Source organism: Oryzias latipes, chromosome 3 (genome assembly GCF_053564925.1).
Source record: "Oryzias latipes strain Hd-rR chromosome 3, Olatipes_Hd-rR_3.1".
Lineage (NCBI taxonomy): Eukaryota > Metazoa > Chordata > Actinopteri > Beloniformes > Adrianichthyidae > Oryzias > Oryzias latipes.
Genome location: NC_136239.1, coordinates 34225660 through 34243867, shown reverse-complemented (window position 1 = coordinate 34243867; position 18208 = coordinate 34225660). Strand labels below are relative to the sequence as shown.

Below are 18208 nucleotides of genomic sequence, written 5' to 3'. Positions count from 1 at the left end.
ACAAAAAAGTGTTAAATATGTGCAGATTATTCATAATCACAGTTTTAAACATAAAATAAACATATTTTCAATTATCTTTTAGAGCTCTAGAGTGGGCTCACTTCAAGTTTGGATCCATTGAATCACTGGATGCATAAAACTCTTTAGTCTCCTTGAGGAAAATGTATTTATAAACCAGCAAAGACATCTTTCACTACAGCTAAAAACAAGTGTGTAAATATGGAATATATCTGTTTAATTTTAATATTCATACTGACTCATTTTGTTCACAGCGTTTTTGTGTTCACAAAAGAAGTGTACGATTTTCATTCTCTGACTGACAACATAAGAGATCTCATAAATATTCCAATAATTAGTCTGAGGCAGGAGTACAAAGTCATTCAATACTGTTTAGTTCACCTTTTTGTTTCTTGTAATGGGACATGAAGATGTGCTATTATATAGATAAACTTACAGATTTATACAGACCAATTAATGGTCAAAAATAGTTCAAGTTGTTTGATTTCCGGATGTTAACTGATATTAGTGGTTGAGTTCTGCTGTGCCGGTATTTGCACTTTGTCTCAGTGAGTTACACAAACTTTAGTAAATGATTATCTTTACTCCAGCAGAAGGTAAAGGTTAGTGAGTCGATTGGTGGAACAAAACGCAGCTTCTGGTTTTCCACCTCTCCATACAAAGACGTTGTTATTGTTACTCTTTCTAGGTAAGGTGCACTTCTTTACCGCATATTGTGAGTCACATTGTAAATCCTGTTTTGAAACTAAACAGGCTGCTCCTCAGCACGTACATTTTCTCGTTAGACTTGATCAAAAGCTATGATTTATTTTCATGATTATGTTTAACTTTGTTGCAAGCTGACTCAAAACCATTTCTGCAGTGCTTTTGCATTTCACAGACAAGATGAAGTTGGAGGAGTATTTCCAGAGGATTGGCTTTCGTGGGTTTCGTGACAAAGCAGATCTTGCAACGCTGAAGGCGATCCACAAGCTGCACGTCATGTCGATCCCATTCGAAAACCTCAGCATTCACTGCGGTGAGCGGATCTCCATGGACCTGGAGCTCATTTTCAATAAGCTGGTGAGGAGCAAACGTGGAGGCTGGTGCCTTGAGAACAACTACCTGTTTGGATGGGTGCTGAAGGAAATGGGCTTCAACACCACAACCTTGGGTGCCAACGTTTTCAGCAGTGCCCTCAACGACTATGTTCCGGTAGAGAATCATCTCATCAACCAAGTCATGATTGATGGGAAAGCTTACATCGCAGACGTGAGCTTTGGAGTGTCATCCCAGGTGTTGGAGCCGCTGGAGCTCATCTCGGAAAAGGATCAGCCTCAAGCGCCGGGTGTCTTTTGTCTCACAAACAATGGGGACACGTGGGTGCTGGAAAAGTCTGCTAGAAAACCAGAAGTGATGAATCCAGATTTTGCCAAGTCCACCTTGATAAACAGGAAAGAAAAATACGCGATTTATAAATTCACTTTGGCATCTCGTGAGGCAGAACATTTTCGAGTTCAAAATGATAATCTTCAAACCAACCCATTCTCCCTTTTCACCAATAAATCCATCTGCTCTTTGCAAACCCCAACAGGGTTTAGGGCTCTGGTGGGATGGACCTTCAGTGAGGTCACCTACAAACCTGAGGAAGGAGTTGACCTTATAGACATGAGGGACGTACCTGATGACGAGATAGAAAACGTTCTGAGGGAAAAGTTTAATGTACTTTTGACCAACAAACTAAAGTCTCGAAACCAGAAAACTTCCTACACCATCTGAGTCACAACTCCTTTTAAAATATGAAACCAAAGAATGTGTTTTATGTTGATTGCATTACTGACCGTATGCAGTAAATATCTTGTTTTGATTTTGTATTGCATGAAAAAGCTTTACATTTTTGTGTTGTGGAAATATTGCACTCTAACCAAAAATAAATAAATCAAAGAATTATTTTTATTAAAGTCTTTTAAGTTTTTGGTTTTAAAAATCTGCATCTGTGTTTTTTGAAGTCTGTTTAGCCCACCAGAGATTTCATGCTTTTTGAAATATAATTTTATTGAACATAAACTAGACCCCCTATAGACTATAAGACAACAAAGGTTTAGAAAATGTAAACACGGCTGCCAAACAACATCATTCTGTTTTTTATAAAGTTGGAAAAAAAATAAACAAAATTAAAAAAAATCTTAGATAACATTATGCAAGGATTCAAAGTAATATTAGGTATGAAAAATATTGTGAGGTTTCAAGAAAGATCAAAATATTTTTCACGAAAAATTCTTGGAATTTATTTTAATTACTTATTTGAATGTATTGATATGCATGATGATAAGTTGGCTGAATACTCTATAATTATTTTCTTTGATAGACGTTGTGATATTTCATTTATAATAAATACAAAGAAGTCACGAAAACTAAATTTTTAGGACATGACAAATGTTGTTTATTTTTTGTTTGTTTCACAAAGTGCGTCATATATTACTACTTCAGCTGTAAGCTATTTTTAAAGTTAGTCCTAAAATATGTTTGCTTTACAATGTTATATTTATTCAGATATAGGGTTTTATGTTTCATTTCTCTTTATGAGTGAATTGGGAAATGTCTCTTTTATATATCATGTGTGATGACTTAGTATAAACTAAATTTTGTAGATTTTTTTTTACACTAAACAGGTGATTAAAAGAATGTAATGAAAATATTGAAGTATGTTGATGCATTTTTTTTTTGGTTCATCATAAAAAATGTGTTTTATGGGAACATAGCACTATAGGTATTTTCCCACAAATTTGATTTGATTGATTGATTTAGAGCATTGTAGTCAAAGCAATAAAGAATTTACACATATTTATCAAACTTATTACAGAAATGTTGAAATGCATAGTTTAAAAAGACAGAAAATAAAACAAAACAAAAAAGACACTTAAATCACATTTTGCTTAATTAAATACAGTTATCATTAACTAAAGTCAAGTAGAGCTTGATATTTTGCTTGAAAAGGAGTGGGAAGAAGCGAATTTATATAATCCCACCCCTACTGAATTAATTAATTTTATAGTTTTACAGTTTTTTAAATCCAGATCTGATCTGATAGATTCTTTTCAAGCAACAAAATGATTGATTAACTTCAGAAAAAATTAATTCACGATTTCAGTAAACAGTATCGGTAACCAATATGTAATAATTGATTATTATTAGAACACATGATCACAATAAACCAGTAATTATTGCTTCACGTTTCAGATCAAGTAAAGAAAATCAATAGCTTATTGATTGTAATTTAAACATTTCAGTAATCATTATTGCACATTACTATGTAATACTCATTGACTGTAATTAAAAGAGCTTTGATTATTTCACCACAATCAAGTTCACACATTTTTGGAAATAATTTAGAATTATTCAAACACCTGTTGATCCTTAACTCCTCTTATCTTCATATCCTGAAATCAGAGTATCTTTATACATTTTCTTGAATGTTTGGATATTTTAACATTTTTTGAGCTCGCTGCACAAACCGTTCCAAAGTTTAGTGCCACACACCGACATACAGAAACTTTTCTTTGTGGTTCTTATCCGTTTGATCTTGAAGTTCCTACAGTCCCTCAGTTTGTAGTCTCCTTCATTTTCTAAGAACGGTTTTTGGATATTGAATGGTAACGATTTCCCACTGACTCTGAATAATAGTTGCGCAGTGTAAAAATCAACAAGGTCATGCAGTTTTAAAAGTCTAGATTGATAAAATGAATTGTTTGTATGATCAAGATATCCGACTTTATGTACAATTCTGATGGCTCATTTTTGAAGTAAAAAGAGAGGATGTAGTGAACTCTTAATTATTCCCCCAAATTTCTATACAGTAGGTCAAATATGGTAATATTAAGGAGCAGTTCAATAAATATCTACTGTTGTATTCAAATATATGTTTACATTTATTTATGATTGAAATAGTTTTTGAGACTTTAGTTTGTATGTGTCTGATGTGTTTCTTCCAATTTAGTTTGTCATTGATAACAACCCCTAAGAATTTGATTTCTGTAACACTTTCAATTAGGATATTATATATTTCAATTTTGAGCTCGGTATTGGCTTTGTAATTACCAAAAAACATCACTTTGGTTTTATCAAGGTTCAAAGATAATTTGTTGTAATCCATCCATGATTTTATTTTGTTTAACGCTGTATTTACCACATTGATCAGTTCCCCATGATTGGCTAATAATAATAATTATTATTACTTTATATATATTATATATATATATATATATATATATATAGAGAGAGAGAGAGAGAGAGAGAGAGAGAGAGAGAGAGAGAGAGAGAGAGAGAGAGAGAGAGAGAGAGAGAGAGAGAGAGAGAGAGAGAGAGAGAGAGAGAGAGAGAGAGAGAGAGAGAGAGAGATAGATAGATAGATAGATAGATAGAGAGAGAGAGAGACAGAGAGAGAGAAATTAAATGATGAAGTATTATGGCACTGTATACACAAGCACTTTGTGTCATGCTTATATATGAAAAGTGCTTTATACATAGAGTTTGAATAGTTTATAGATTTACATTTTAAATTCAATCTTATATACATGATTTTACTAGATGCAGCACAAAGTACACTGTCAAGCACATTTCCTTGATTTTGAATTACAAAAAGTGCAAAATGAATGTTTCCCCTCCTTGTCGGCTGGTGGCGGTAATGAGTCATTCAGTAGTTTGCCAACAGCGACGTAAAGTAAACCAGAGGAGGATTCTACACGAAGAAGAATAAAGGAGGAGGAAAGAGAAGAAAATGAACTCATTAGAGCAGGCCGAAGGTAAAATAAAGTGTAAACCTTAAAATAACTTCATTCGTAATTACATGTTCGATTTAAAGATGACGTAATATCTATAAAGGATAACCGTGTGAGTTAAGACGCCATTTGTAATTGAACGTGTCGTTAAATTTGCGACATATAGCATTGTTTGCTATCCTCACACTGACAGATAAGATGTGCGGTGATCTGTGTCTGTAAGCTTGTTTGGTTTAGGCATATATATTTGAACCAATGATGTTCTGTCTTTGAATGGTAATTTATCGGTGTTTGTTGCTAACGTGACTGTTGAGGTTTCTTGTTAAAAGTTTTTAAAAGATAACCTTAGTTTCATCACAGTTGTTATGAGGTGAAACTACTACTTGATACTCGATAACTATCCCTCCATAACGTGTTTTTATAGACCTAAAGGCCTTTGAAAGAAGACTGACAGAATATGTCTCCTGTTTGCAACCAGCTACAGGCAGGTGGAGAAGTAAGTAACTGTTATAATTAATGATAAAATCTGGAGTATTTTATTGTTTTTGTTTATTTAAATTCTAAAGTTGATATTTCTCTTGAAAGCCAATAAAAAAATCAGGAAGGAAGCTTTCAATTTGATATTTTGAATTGAGCTAAAACTTTGGATTGTGTGCTGTCAGTATTCAGACTGGTTTACTGTGTTATGTGGGCATTTATGTCCTGGCCTATGTAGTTCTCTCAGGTATGTTTCTTGCTGCTCTCAGTCACAAAGGCTGAGTTTTCTTTGTCGTCTTTTTTCGATTCATTTTTTTTTTTTTTTACACTGTCCCACAATGTTTTTCAAAAATTTCAATTGTTTCAGCTGGTGTGAATCTGCTGTCATTCATTTTCAGTGATTCTGATAGTGGTATCAGTCTGTACGGCAACTGGGGCTTGGAACTGGTTAATAGATCCAGACACACAGAAGGTATGCGCCTGTGAACAACAAGCCACATGTGATACATGTATTCACAGCAAAACAGATGATGTGGTTAGTCTAAGTTTACGCAAACATTTTTGGAGTTGACCACAACACCTTTACTTTACAGTTTTTCTGGAACAGTATTGTAGTAGGAAGTGTTGGGATGATACATTTGAAGGTTGTACCTATTTTAGCGCACAGTTAATACGAGGTGTAATCATTGAAGCACATTTTTTGAAATATCCACTTGTCTTTTGTTCAACATAAAATTTGATAGCAAATTATTCATCATTTTTTTCTTAGTGTTTTTTGTATTAATATTTCATATTTTCTTGTTTTGCAGGTCTCTTTCCTATCGTCACTTTGGAACCATCCATTCTTTACCATCAGCTGCATCACCTTAATAGCTCTGTTTTTTGCTGGAATCCACAAACGAGTCGTGGCTCCATCAATGTATCCTTTGACTTGTGCTGTAGATGTCAAGCTTTTTCTGTCATACAGATTAAGTACAGCAGGGGACCTCAAACTCAGGTTACCTTGGGGGCCACTGAAAGCAGAGTCCTCCTGAGGCTTTGGGAGCCGATAGCAATTTGAATCAGAAATTTAACAAAATCCAGTCTTTTCAATTTTTTTAGAGGGCACATTTTAACCCTGGTCACAAGTTTTATTAGAGAAGCCAGTCACCCACTACTATATTTTTATAATTGAATTCAAACTGTGGGTAGTAAGAGGATGGACGCTGTTCATTGGAGATTGGAACAAGCGTTACGCATGAAATAAAAGAAAAGGAAGAAATTCATTAACGTGGACTGCAGTCTCTATCAGATCAGATCTATCTTAGAGTAGACTACAATCACAATGCATCAAGCAACGTAACTTCCATGTGGTCCCATGTTAAATAGAGGTGGGTGTCAGGTTTCCTGCTTTAAATGTTTCCCTGCGTGCAACCATCAGGCGCGGTCAATGCCACGCCCCCAAGAGCCATATACCCCACTGTGATAGTTTGGCTCGTCAGCTTTGCACACAACACTGTAGAAATGTCATTCAGACAAAACTAATATATCATAAACTTATACATCATCTTAGGGGGCTACCAGTTTGCGACCCCTGAAGAACAGGGTCTTACTAGATAAAATACCTTTATGCTATGTACACACTGGGCATGTGGGCCGTTGAACGCAGGTTCGTTGAACACGCTTATAGTATGCTGTGTTCACACTGGACTGTCGCTACCCCGTACTTATTGCATGTACTCACAGTTAGAAGAGGCTTGGTGTGAAATGTCAAAGCTGAGATCTGAAATCTCGTGAATCTTGCTCCAGGCTTTTTCTTTAACGGTTCTTTTATACAATTTCTGTTCAAAGTAGGAACCAATTATTGCAAACTTTGAGATTGCAAACAGAATTGGTGGTTTATGAGTATTATGGGAAAGTTCAGCTTTATAATGACCTGGTTTGACATGAAAAAAAAAAACATCCTTCTGGCTCTTTTTTTGGGCTCTTTCCCTTTTGCCAATATGGCCTGAAAATAGGCTGTGAAGTGGATATTAAATACATGTTTAAAAATGTCCTTAAAAGTCTCAGATTTAACTTACAGAAACCTGTAGGAGCCATAAAAATATACAAAGTTCTTTAGATTTCTTTAACAAACCCATTTTCAATTGTTATCTTTGACCTTTGCCCTTTTAAGAATCGCTGCTCGCTGTCGCACGGTTTTAGCAGAATACAACATGTCCTGTGATGATGTGAGTTCATCTTTTTTTATTTAAACTGCATTCCTATTAAAACCCATTGTTTGGTACATTATTGATTGTGTTTTTTTGTTTACTTTATGTACAGACTGGAAAACTCATTCTCAAACCACGACCCAGCATCCAGTAACTACATACAATGACTTAAAGTATGATCACAAACTCTGAATCTTTCAACTTTTCCGGGCAGCGCTGAGGTGGAATTTGTCAACACAAAGCAAAGACTGAACTGGAGTTTTTAAAAATTGTGTTTCAGTGTGGAATTGAAGCTGCTGACATGCTCACAAAATCTTCAACTGTATTTTAGTCATTCAGTGTGAGTGCAGATGTGTTTATTCAGATTTCTGTTATGTGTTTTATCTGAGTATTTGTATTTTAAAACTTATTTGCTTAATAAATGCACAATGTGTGAATTTTTGTGTGTTTGTTTATGCAATATTTGGGACTTTGGTTTGGTGCGAAACTGGTTTTGTTTTTTTTGTCGCCACAACAGTTGTGGTGTTTACGACAGTGTCTTCTATCGGCAAGGATCGCTTTACGGCAGACTCGTCCACATGGCTTCCAACTCGGCATGATCGGAGTTTGAGCTAAAATCGTCAGTAAGAGTGAACCAAGGCGAACTTAAAATCGTGTTTTATGTATAGGTAGTCATTGATCGTCATGGGTAAAAGTAAAACCACGAAGTTTAAACGGCCGCAGTTCAACGCCGTCGGGCTGCCGGTGAAAGCCGTGAAAGAAGTTGACGAAGAGGAGGAAGACCACGGTGAAGATTGCTCTCCAGCCGCGGAGCTACTGGAAAAGGTGTTATGCATTTTTCGTTTGGGTTCCAGTTGTTCCCATTTTGAAGTGTCCTTTTCAAAATAGATGTTTATGGTCACGTAAATGGTAAATCCACGTGTTGTCGTGGAGAGTTACTGTAGACTTCGTTCCGACAGTCACAGAGTGTGTTTCCTCAGCTGCAAAGCCCGAACGCAGACACGCGTGAGTTTGCGTGCGCCAGCATTTCTCGGGTGGTCCAACAGAGCCAGACCATCCCCGGTTTTCTCCAGAGACATGCTGTCCGGCGCCTGGGCCCCTTGCTGCTGGACAACAGCTTGGCTGTCAGGGAGACTGCCGCCGGGGCGCTCAGGTAAAACAATCAAATCTTTACCTGGAGTGGAGGCATAAATAAACCTGTAAACAACACTGTCATTCAGTTTAAAATCTTTTTAATAAGAAAATACAGTTAGTATCAACTGTAAATCACTTTTAACAATGATTATGCTTTATATTTTGAGAATAGAAGGCGCCCAAATGTCCTTTATGATCACGTCCTGATGAGGCTCAAACGGTTGCTGGAGCCTATCCCATTTGTCTTTGTGTAATTGTTGGAGAACATTCCTCATTCTAATGCTCACACTCTATTCTAACAGACATTCACCATTAATCCAGGTTTATAGTTATTATTATTTTATTATTTTTATATTAAAATGTGGCACAAAATGCTCTGACGTGAGCTGTATTTGAAAATACTTGCTCCAAAAGATACCAGAGCTGTTACCAGCCCAGGGGCCTTGTGGTAGGTAGTGTCCATCCTGAGGCTGGAAGGTTATGACTTCAAATCCACGGCCGAGTCATACCTCAGACTCTATCTAAAAGTGGGACCAATGCCAGTGCATGACAACTAAAGGGACTTTGAATTTAACTGTTGATATATGCAGAGGGGCAAAAAGGTATTCAGTCAGCCACCAATTGTGCAAGTTTTCCCACCGAAAAAGATGATAGAGGGCTGTAACTTTCATCACAGGTAAACCTCAACTGTGAGAGACAAAATGAGAGAGAAAAATCCAGAAAATCACATTGTCTGATTTTTAAAGAATTTATTTGTAAATTACGGTGGAAAATAAGTATTTGGTCACCTACAAACACACAGGATTTCTGGCTCTCACAGACCTGTGACTTCTTCTGTTAGAGGATCCTCATATTTCTGTCCACTCATATTTCATTGGCTTCACCCCTTAATAAGCCACAACACAAACTGGAGTGATGTTAGAGTTTGCATATACTGGGAGTTAACTGGTGGTTAAATGGAACTCTTCATGTCCTAATGCAGCACATAATGCTGCTTAGTATGACTAATATTTAATGGCATTTGAACTTATCTGACGCTTCAGCGGGGGCCGCCATGCTTTAATAAAAGGTCATGCAGTGAAAGTAGCACTTTTCAAATGTGTCTCGGTTGTGTTTTACAGGAATCTGAGTGCATGTGGAAATCAGGAAGTGTGCGAGGACATGGTGAAGGAAGACATCATGACTCCTGTGACAGCGCTGCTGACAGAGGTGAGAGCTGTCGGCTTCCCTCCACACACTCCTCATTAAGGGCTGTCACGGGAGGCTGTAGTGGCCGCCGCAGTTGAGTGTCGTTCAACAGCGCAAGCAAAACCGTCTCGTAAAAAAGAAGAGCTCGTCAAGAACTGGAGCCGTTAAAGTCTAGCTTTTGTTGTAGGGAAGTCTGCATTAGAAGCTGTGGTCAGTGTTGGATTTGTGTTAAAAACAAAGTGTTGTTTGTTTTTTTAAGCAGGTTTGTTTTGCGTCCAGTGTTGCGCAGGTTTTGACAGCACCGTGGTGACGATGAAGGAACAGAAAAATGCTGTGGAGGATGTTGCCAACGAGGCGGTGAACCTGCTGTGGAACCTATGGTAAACCAGGAAGTTGTGCTGCTTTCGATGACACCCTTTCCTACCAGTGCTTTTCAATAAAGACCCACTCGGTCATCTATTGATCTGTTGTAAAAGTGTTCCCAGTGGTCTTTTAACTATAATTATGCCATTTTTCGCCAAAATCATTGTCGAGAGCTTGGAGCAAGCTTGTGGCCCGCCCAGTATATTTGCGACGCCACAAATAAGCAATTTTTCCAAAAAATGTTTTTGACAAACAATGTGAGTAAAGAAATACTCAGAAATCCAACATATGTCCTTCCATTTTCAGGAAAAGTGCCACAAGAACATGTTAAAACACAATTTTCAATGGAGTGGGTCTTTAACAAAGTTTGTAAAACTTTGCAGCTTCTGCTATTTTTACCTCAAGTTGTCCTTTTCTTTTCCAGTGAAAACAGCAGCCAGGCGCTGTCTGTTTTCAACAAATCAGGTCTCCTGGATCTTGTTGCTCAGTGTCTGGAGAGGCACCCACGTAATGTGGAATTGGCTGTTTCAGCAGGTACCTAAAACCCACAAACTATTCCTAATTTTTCTTCTTTTTTATGAAAATATTTTTTTTGTGAGTTTAGATCTGGTGACATTTAACCTTGAAACCGAAGAAACAGAAACATATGATCAAATTTAATCTCTCTATTCATGATTGTTCTCATTTCTTGTAATTATCACAGACTAAAACTGAAAAGTTGCGGTTTTCACAGCTGTTCTTTCGCCATCTTTCTCAGTGGGCTGAGTCCTTTTAACCCTAAACACATTTGAATAAAAACTTTATATCTCACCCCAGAATCAAACGGCGAACATTTGGACAAGACAAAATCTGCTCTACCCCATCTTTTGTATTTAAACAGGTTTAAAATGATCTAAACTTGTTTGTGTTCACAGCTCTGTTGAGAAGTTTGGATTATTGTCATGAAAGTTTGATAGGTCACTGAAACTGCCTCTGGGGAATTCAGAGGCAGATCTTTTGGATCTGGATTTTGTCAGGACTTACTGAATGAAGTTGTAAAATCTTTTTGTGGTGTTCAGTTTTAAAATCAAAACAGCCGTTTACTCTGCACTGCTCCACATTCAAAACAGAAAAGGGCTCATTTAAGTTAATGCTGTCAAGCTTATTTGAAATATTTAATTACCGTACTTGACAAAAATGCATCCCGTCTGACCTTCCTTTGACACTGTAGTGCTGTACTCAACCTGTCAAATGTGGGGCCCTTTGGTGCCTCTGTCTAAATATGGGCTCCACAGGAAAAAAATACTGACTTCTCTTTCTGTAAACTGATATTTGACATAATGCTGTTGTGATAGTGTGAGCATTCTAGCATAACTTGACTTTGTAAGGTTATTTTAGTCTATTATGGGTATGCATTTAAAAAGTGCCGAGCTTACTGCCTCAGGGTGTAAAGAAATCTATTGGTAAGATATGATTTTAATTTAGAAAATGCAATATTAATTCTATTAAATCCAACGATTTCTTTTTTAAAGTGACATGTTTCATGTTTTTTTCCCAACACATCCCATTAGTTTTTCTTTATAAGTTCTAATTTTTTTTCCAGTTTAGTTGCTACCTATGTGGAAAAAGTATTTGACAATCAATAGAAATTGTCTAAAATTAATATTTAACAAGTAAATTGATGTTTAATTATGTTTTCTTGAATAAAAGCAGATTTAATTCAGTGTTTTGGCTATAATACCTGCTGGGTTTTAGCCCAAAGAGTCTCAAATCTGTCTTTCATATTTATTCATAGAGCCTAAAAGTTTTTGAGTCATTTTCTTGATGGAGTAATGTAAAAATGCAGAGATGACAGCTTTAATTTCAGAGTAAAAGTTCTTGAAAATCCATTATCATCAGACTACTACACTTCCTCCTCCGTGCCTGTCAGTTAAGAACCTGTTTGTCCATCGGTAACAAACTTAAAATTCAGCTCTAACTCTGAGATTTCCCATTCAGGGACTGAAGGCACCTCCAGTTCAGATTGACCATCTGTTGCATTCTCAAGAACTCTGGAACACCTTGAGGGGAAAGGTTTAAATTTAGCAGAAATGTCCCCTTAGACTTAATGAACCGATAAAGGTTTGTGTTAAAAAAAGCTAGATCGCCGTGACCTCAGAACTCCAGGATTTTTGTCAACAGAACATGTGAGGAGTTTTGCAATTTGAAGCTTGCTTTCACGATTTTTGACTTTTTGGGAGATTTTTGACTATTGGGAACAAAAAGTAACCAAATTACCACGGCTGCCTAGCCGTAAACTAAAGTATGTTCAGATTCAGATTCAATCCTTTGGATTAAAGGACTTCTTTAGTGAATTTTATAAAATGTCTTTTTCCACTTGGATGAATTTGCTAAACCCAACGAGGCATTTGGTCAGGGTTTGTCTCATCCTGTTCTCAAGTTTGCTGGGAAATATGCAGATCTGAACATGCATATTCAGGGAGGACCGACATTTGGATCCAACTACTTTTGCAGATAACTATTAATTTGTTCTGCTGGTGCTGGGGTTCAGGTTGTCTGGAGGCAGTTTGCATTACAGACAGAAAGACAGCTGCTCAGCCAGGTCTTGAACCGGTCAAGACCTGAAAACTAACAGAAAAAAAACAATACAAAAACAGGAAAGCTATTTCATTTTCACAACCTATTAAGTTGTTTTTGTGGTAGTAAGTAAACTTGGACACATGTTGAAGCAGTGTTTGGCAGTTGATATGTATTTAATACCAGAAAGAGCAGGAGTCACTTATCCTTCTGTGCTTTTAGCCGTCAAAATAAAGCTTTTTGGCCCTGACGGCTTGGTTTTATTACTGTATTCCCAAACAACAAAAATTGAGAACAATACCGATCATTTTTATAGAAACATCCAAAGCAACTAGGCAATCCAATTCACCGCCACCTAAAAAATAGAGAATATTGAACTCTTTACCAAACTGAAGAAAAAGAAACTGTACCAAGAAAGGTTGAATAGTAAATGTATAAATAGTTTCTTCCTGCTTCATTTGTGATATTTCTGAACATTTGGCAGACTTTGATGTCTCTGTTAGTCATCTGAAGCTTTTCTTCTGTCTCCCAGCCCACTGTTTGCACACTGTGACTGAGGACAACCCCGAACTGCTGTGCAGCATGAATGCAGGCGTTTTTGGAGCCCTAGAGGGTGTGCTGCTGTCGTCTCAGCCAGGCATGGCAGCCACTCTTCTCAGGACTTTAGCTGCGGGTAAGCTTTGTCATTTTTAATGTCTGCTTTCCTTTTTGGGAGCAGCTCAAACTGACTCATCTGCTAGATGAACTTGTTCAATTTTTTGCCAGATTAACTTATTACACTTCATAGTGGGCACAGTGTTTTCACAGGTAACATTTCACTGGCAGAATGACTTGTTTTTTGGCTATTATTGATGAATATAGCAAATTTGTGCATGTTCTTTGGAATATTTGTAAAGATTTCTATATTTGAGACAATTTTTTTAGTGGTGATACGCTCAAAACTGAACGGTGGATGTGCTTCATCTCCCAGGAACTCTGTGGAACATGAAGGCCAATCTTCCTGCCGCTCGCCAAGCTCAAACCGTCAACGCTGTGGTGGCCACCTTGTCTCAGTGCCTGGATTTGGATGCAGGAGGACTGATCCTTGAACTCAGGGCATCAGAAGAGGCTTCTCACAGAAGTGCCTCTCCTGCAACGGAGACAGAAGAACCTTTGGCAGCTAGAGACCCGGCTGAAGAGGAGATGATTGACGAAGAGGAGCCACTCAAAGAAAAAAGCAAAGCTGGAAAGGCGACGAAGGCTGACAGCGACTTCTCAGATCTTCTTCCTGTGAGTAACACATGTCGCAGTGTGGGAACCAAGCTGAACTCATTTCTAACTTGCTCTATTTAGGTTCTGCTGTTATTTAGCTAGTTAACTTTAAAGACCCACTACAATGAAAATCGTATTTTTAACAAGTTTTTGTGGTGTTTTTCTAAGAATGGAGAACATATTTAAAGAAAATGAAGCTCAAAATTGCATTTTTGGGTATTTCTTTATTCAAATCACTGTGAATCAGGAGCAGACTAAATCACGTCTTTTTTTTTTTAACCCCGTCTGAGCCGCATCTGGCTCAATTCTGTACTGGATAGCTCCAGTATTGCTCACCATTTTTTGTTGCACCTGCAATGGTAGCTTGGGGTTGTGAGGGGCTGTAAGCTAGCAGGAGAGTGCGTAAACAGAGGGGTCCCAACAATGTGGAGAGGAAGGGGGAACTGGCTAAATCTGTGCCTCTGGTCCCGCCCACAACTCTTTTAAAGTGGCTCAAAAGATAATCAAAGTAGGTCTTTAGGTATTTGTGTTTTATCTAAATGTACTTTTACCGGTAGTTATTCACCTTTTTGTTAAACCACCCAGTCAGGAATTATTTGCTTTAAACTTAGATCCAGTCAACTTTAAAACTTACTAAAACACATCATTTCTGTTCTTATGGTTTTACTAAAGTGTCTGCAGTTAAAATTCTGAGATAGCTTAAGAAATCCACCACATTTCCCCCAATTAATGACAGGTAAGAATGCAGTGTGTGAGTCATCCAGAAGTGCAAAGCCAGACTGACAGCGCAGACACACAGTTTGAAAAGGGGCGGGGCTGGATCAGCAACACACTCGGTTCATATGGGGATGGCCGCTCCACAAAAGTGACGGCTCCAAGACTTGACCCAGGCGAGACAGAGCTGTCCCTCTCAGCCCAGTCACAGCCAGAGCCCTGGAATCGTATCCGACATCCGTCATGATGTCCCAGAATTCCCCTCTAAGCCGCGTCGTGTGTTTTCCTTGTCTGGGGATGCGTTTCACAGGTCCAGCTGGGTGTAATGATGCCGCTAAAAGTTACCATTACCTCGAATATTTGGGTCAAAGTGTGCTTAAACTCAAATATTTTTTTTCAAGGAAAGTTGCTCAGATAAAACCACAAAAATGTCAACCATGTGTTTGGGCACATCAGCGGGACTAAACCTTTTCTCTGTGGCAATCAGCTGACCCCAGACTGTGTGATATAGCACTAACAGTCATTGTTTTAGTAGGATGTTGACTCACTTTTATTTATGCCCAGAAGGGTAAGAAGGAGCTGCGGGAGGCAACGGCCTTGCTGACAGCCCAGCAAACGTCCTTGGAGATCATTGTCAACATGTGCTGCTCTGACGGTGAGTGTGGAGGGCATGGATAGCAGTGATGACCCCCAGGCGCCTCTCATCAAATTTATTTCCTGTGTCATAGCCACTAACTATGTGTTTGTCTTTCAAAAAAATAAAATGCAAAGCTGGTCTGAAACACATGGCTAAAGTTCCTTTGAGTGCACAGAAACAGTTTGTTGTCGATGTGTATTGTTAAAATATCGTAAAGATCCCTCTGATGACGAGTGGGAGGAGGATTCGAGCAGCGACGAAAGCGACATGGGTCCCGATGGCCTTTGTGATGGAGTGTCCAGTCTGATGTCTCCACTGTGCTTGTCAGCTGAGGTTCAAGGGGCCTTGATCAACCACAGCATACCAGAAAAGGCAAATGGCATTCTGCTTCCTCCGTTCTATCAGTAGACAGGGGAAATCATTGCACTGAGACTAGCAAATTTCTTTTTAATGAGTGTCTATTAGCCCCACTTACAATCCTAAAAAAAAAATGCTTCCCCACCCATTTCACTCCCAGGCTTCTCAGATTGAGTTACAAACATGGACCTGTTTTGCATCTCTTTATGCAACCGCAGACTTTTTTTCTTGTCTGTTTTTGTTCTAGGTACTAAAAAAGACAGAGTTCCCCAGGCAGGAGGCTGTAGACGTGTGCCAGCGGAGTCCTTCCTGGACAGGCATTGCAAAGAGGTATTCCTATCCCCAATGCTCTGCATGTTCCCTCTTTGGTGCAGGCATTTACACCAGACTCTCCTGCAGGATGCAGCGAGTTCAGTCCCGGGCACTGACCTGCCTCCACAGCATCCTCTCCACCATGGATGTGGAGTCTCTGGGTGGTGCAGCCGGCCTGCAGGGAGCAGCACAGCACCTGTCCATGCTGGTCTTTGGCGCTGCAGGTTTTTTGGACAAACAGAGTTCTTGACCCAAGGTTGTTAAAGCCTCAAAACTAAAAGGGTGTATGAAATATTCTTTCTATTTCAGAGATTCCTAAAGATAAGGAATTCTTAGAAGCTGTCATCAGTGCCATGAGGTCTCTTTTGCAGATGATTGCCTCCAATAACATCCCACAGGTAAAGGCTGTTTTAGTGTCAGCAGCAGAGATAAAAAGATTTTTGCAGCACTAAGCTTCCTCTTGAGCTTTAAAATGTATTTATATCTGTCATCACACTTTTCACTTTTTAGTGTAACCACTAAAACCTAAAACAGTGGTTCTGCAATGCTCAGCATCAGTTGTGATAGGAAATAAACCTAACTTCCCCTTATTGTTTGGTAGCACAACAGCATTAGGATATTCATTTATCCCAAGTCAAAGCTTGCTTGTGTTTTTGCTAGTGCATGGCCCCCCAGCAACTGATGAGTCTTTGCGAAGCAGCTTCCCACTGTGATGTTGTCAGTGTAAGGGTCAATGCCGTCGCCATTCTGGGCATCACTGGCAGCACATTAGCCAAAGACAAGGGCAAAGCAGAAACCCTGCAGGTACCTGGTTGTTTTTTCTCTATTTTTCCTTTTTTTTCTCCCGAGTTTTTGCTCATCCTCTGAAGAATTCCTGCTCCTGCAGATGATCGGAAACGCTTTACTTGAAGTTGCCACCAGAGATCCTGATTTGGTTGTCAACGGAGAAGCCCTTGATGCCTTGTTTGACGTTTTTGCGGATGGAGAAGAGGCAGAGATTGCTGCTAAAAACATCAAATTATTGCCTGCACTTAAAACACTTCAACCTGTCTTCAAGGCTAAGGTATTTTCAGCTCAATTCACTCGCTTACTGATGATTGATCTAGCTAATACATTTTTTCATCGTCTTCTCAGTCTTTTTCTTAAGTTTCCTTGTGGAGTTTTTTGTTCTGATTTGTTTTTCTCTTTCCAATCTTCCAGATTCGCAAAGAAGGTCGTGGTAAATACAGCTCTCAGCAGCTGTGTGTGCTAGATAACATCAAAGTCAACCTGAGGAGATTTATCGGCTATCTGGAGAAGGTGGTGAAAAAATAAGAACTTTGTGTATTTTATGCTGTGATCGTCGTAAGCGAGTTTGGACAAGTCTACCAGCAGCAGAGGAGAGGAAAGATGAGATTCAACCTTGAAATGAAATACCAGAAAACATTTCATACAGTATGAGGTGGTGTAGATGTGAAACCACCTGTTATTTATGTCTATTATATCTGAAATAGTTTTTCTTTTTATCATGTGAAAGATTGTTTGAGGTGGAATTGAACAGTTGGTGAATGTTTTAGTGGATGGTTCTTCTTACTTTAAGTCTGACAATGATTTTTTTTTCCCTAATGAAGTTGAACACCTTCATATTATAACATCTCTTAATAAAAGTCAAATCAGGTGTTTGGACCAGACTGAAGTGTCTTTTTTTAAATAAGTAACCAATCTTTCAAGTATGCCCTGTAAAAAAAAGATAAACATCACTCATGTTTCATGAAATGAGATTTCCTGCCAAATTCATTTCAATAAAAGCCTTTTCATCATTCATTTTAATGCACTGAAATTAGTCAACCGATTTTGAAAGTAAACATGATGTTGGAAGGGGAGGAGCTTAATCGTTAGTAACCAATTGCTTGACTTGTGTGTCTTTATTTCTGTGTGAATATTTTTTCTTTTTCCCTCACTGCGGCAATTGGTTTAATATTACACAAGGCTGGAAAAGGTTTTGTGACTAAATTAACTTACCTGGTAGATAAGTGTTTAAAAATAACTTGCCAACTTTTTTTAACGTTTTAGTAAAACTTGCAAGTATTTTAAAAAAATGTGCTAAAATGTTTTTGTTTGAAATAGCAAAAAAGTTTAATACTGCCAATATGCAACAAACAGAATACCGCTACATAGTTTTCCTTTGTGAAAGCATACTATACTAGACATTGTTATGTAACATGAAGCTGTTGCCTGTTGCGTAACAACCGTGTCCCCGCCTTCCACCCCAC

General features: G+C 38.2%; 3 protein-coding genes across 4 annotated transcripts; all 3 read left to right on the top strand.

The window, feature by feature from the left end:
* The first annotated feature begins 597 nt into the window (after positions 1–597).
* On the top strand, positions 598–1958 carry LOC101165718 (arylamine N-acetyltransferase, pineal gland isozyme NAT-10). The gene is made up of 2 exons (XM_011493690.4): positions 598–706; positions 881–1958. Exon 2 carries the CDS (start codon positions 904–906, stop codon positions 1774–1776), a length of 873 nt encoding a protein of 290 aa, XP_011491992.1. The 5' UTR covers positions 598–706; positions 881–903; the 3' UTR covers positions 1777–1958.
* Positions 1959–4669: 2711 nt separating this feature from the next.
* On the top strand, positions 4670–7881 carry cnep1r1 (CTD nuclear envelope phosphatase 1 regulatory subunit 1). The gene is made up of 6 exons (XM_004067444.4): positions 4670–4799; positions 5200–5271; positions 5651–5724; positions 6062–6171; positions 7408–7462; positions 7557–7881. Exons 1-6 carry the CDS (start codon positions 4775–4777, stop codon positions 7596–7598), a joined length of 378 nt encoding a protein of 125 aa, XP_004067492.1. The 5' UTR covers positions 4670–4774; the 3' UTR covers positions 7599–7881.
* Positions 7882–7970: 89 nt separating this feature from the next.
* On the top strand, positions 7971–17626 carry heatr3 (HEAT repeat containing 3). Of its 2 annotated transcripts, none has more exons than XM_004067443.5 (15): positions 7971–8269; positions 8425–8597; positions 9700–9787; positions 10046–10146; positions 10554–10663; positions 13218–13358; positions 13656–13954; positions 15215–15305; positions 15505–15659; positions 15892–15974; positions 16044–16180; positions 16266–16354; positions 16617–16760; positions 16843–17019; positions 17157–17626. In XM_004067443.5, the coding sequence occupies exons 1-15, from the start codon at positions 8129–8131 to the stop codon at positions 17268–17270; spliced, it is 2043 nt and encodes a 680-aa protein (XP_004067491.1). In that variant the 5' UTR covers positions 7971–8128; the 3' UTR covers positions 17271–17626. The 2 variants fall into 2 exon arrangements, with proteins under 2 accessions (XP_004067491.1, XP_011491979.1); XM_011493677.4 differs by having other exon boundaries at positions 7972–8269; positions 15218–15305.
* Positions 17627–18208: the final 582 nt, after the last annotated feature.

Coding starts and splice junctions, on each gene's coding strand:
- cnep1r1 (XM_004067444.4), top strand. CDS start 4,775: ATGAACTCATTAGAGCAGGCCGAAG. Junction 5,272..5,650: donor AGCTACAGGCAGGTGGAGAA/GTAAGTAACTGT, acceptor ATTCATTTTCAG/TGATTCTGATAGTGGTATCA. Junction 7,463..7,556: donor ACAACATGTCCTGTGATGAT/GTGAGTTCATCT, acceptor CTTTATGTACAG/ACTGGAAAACTCATTCTCAA.
- heatr3 (XM_004067443.5), top strand. CDS start 8,129: ATGGGTAAAAGTAAAACCACGAAGTTTAAACGGCCGCAGTTCAACGCC. Junction 8,270..8,424: donor CCGCGGAGCTACTGGAAAAG/GTGTTATGCATT, acceptor GTGTTTCCTCAG/CTGCAAAGCCCGAACGCAGA. Junction 16,181..16,265: donor GCTGGTCTTTGGCGCTGCAG/GTTTTTTGGACA, acceptor TTTCTATTTCAG/AGATTCCTAAAGATAAGGAA.
- LOC101165718 (XM_011493690.4), top strand. CDS start 904: ATGAAGTTGGAGGAGTATTTCCAGAGGATTGGCTTTCGTGGGTTTCGT.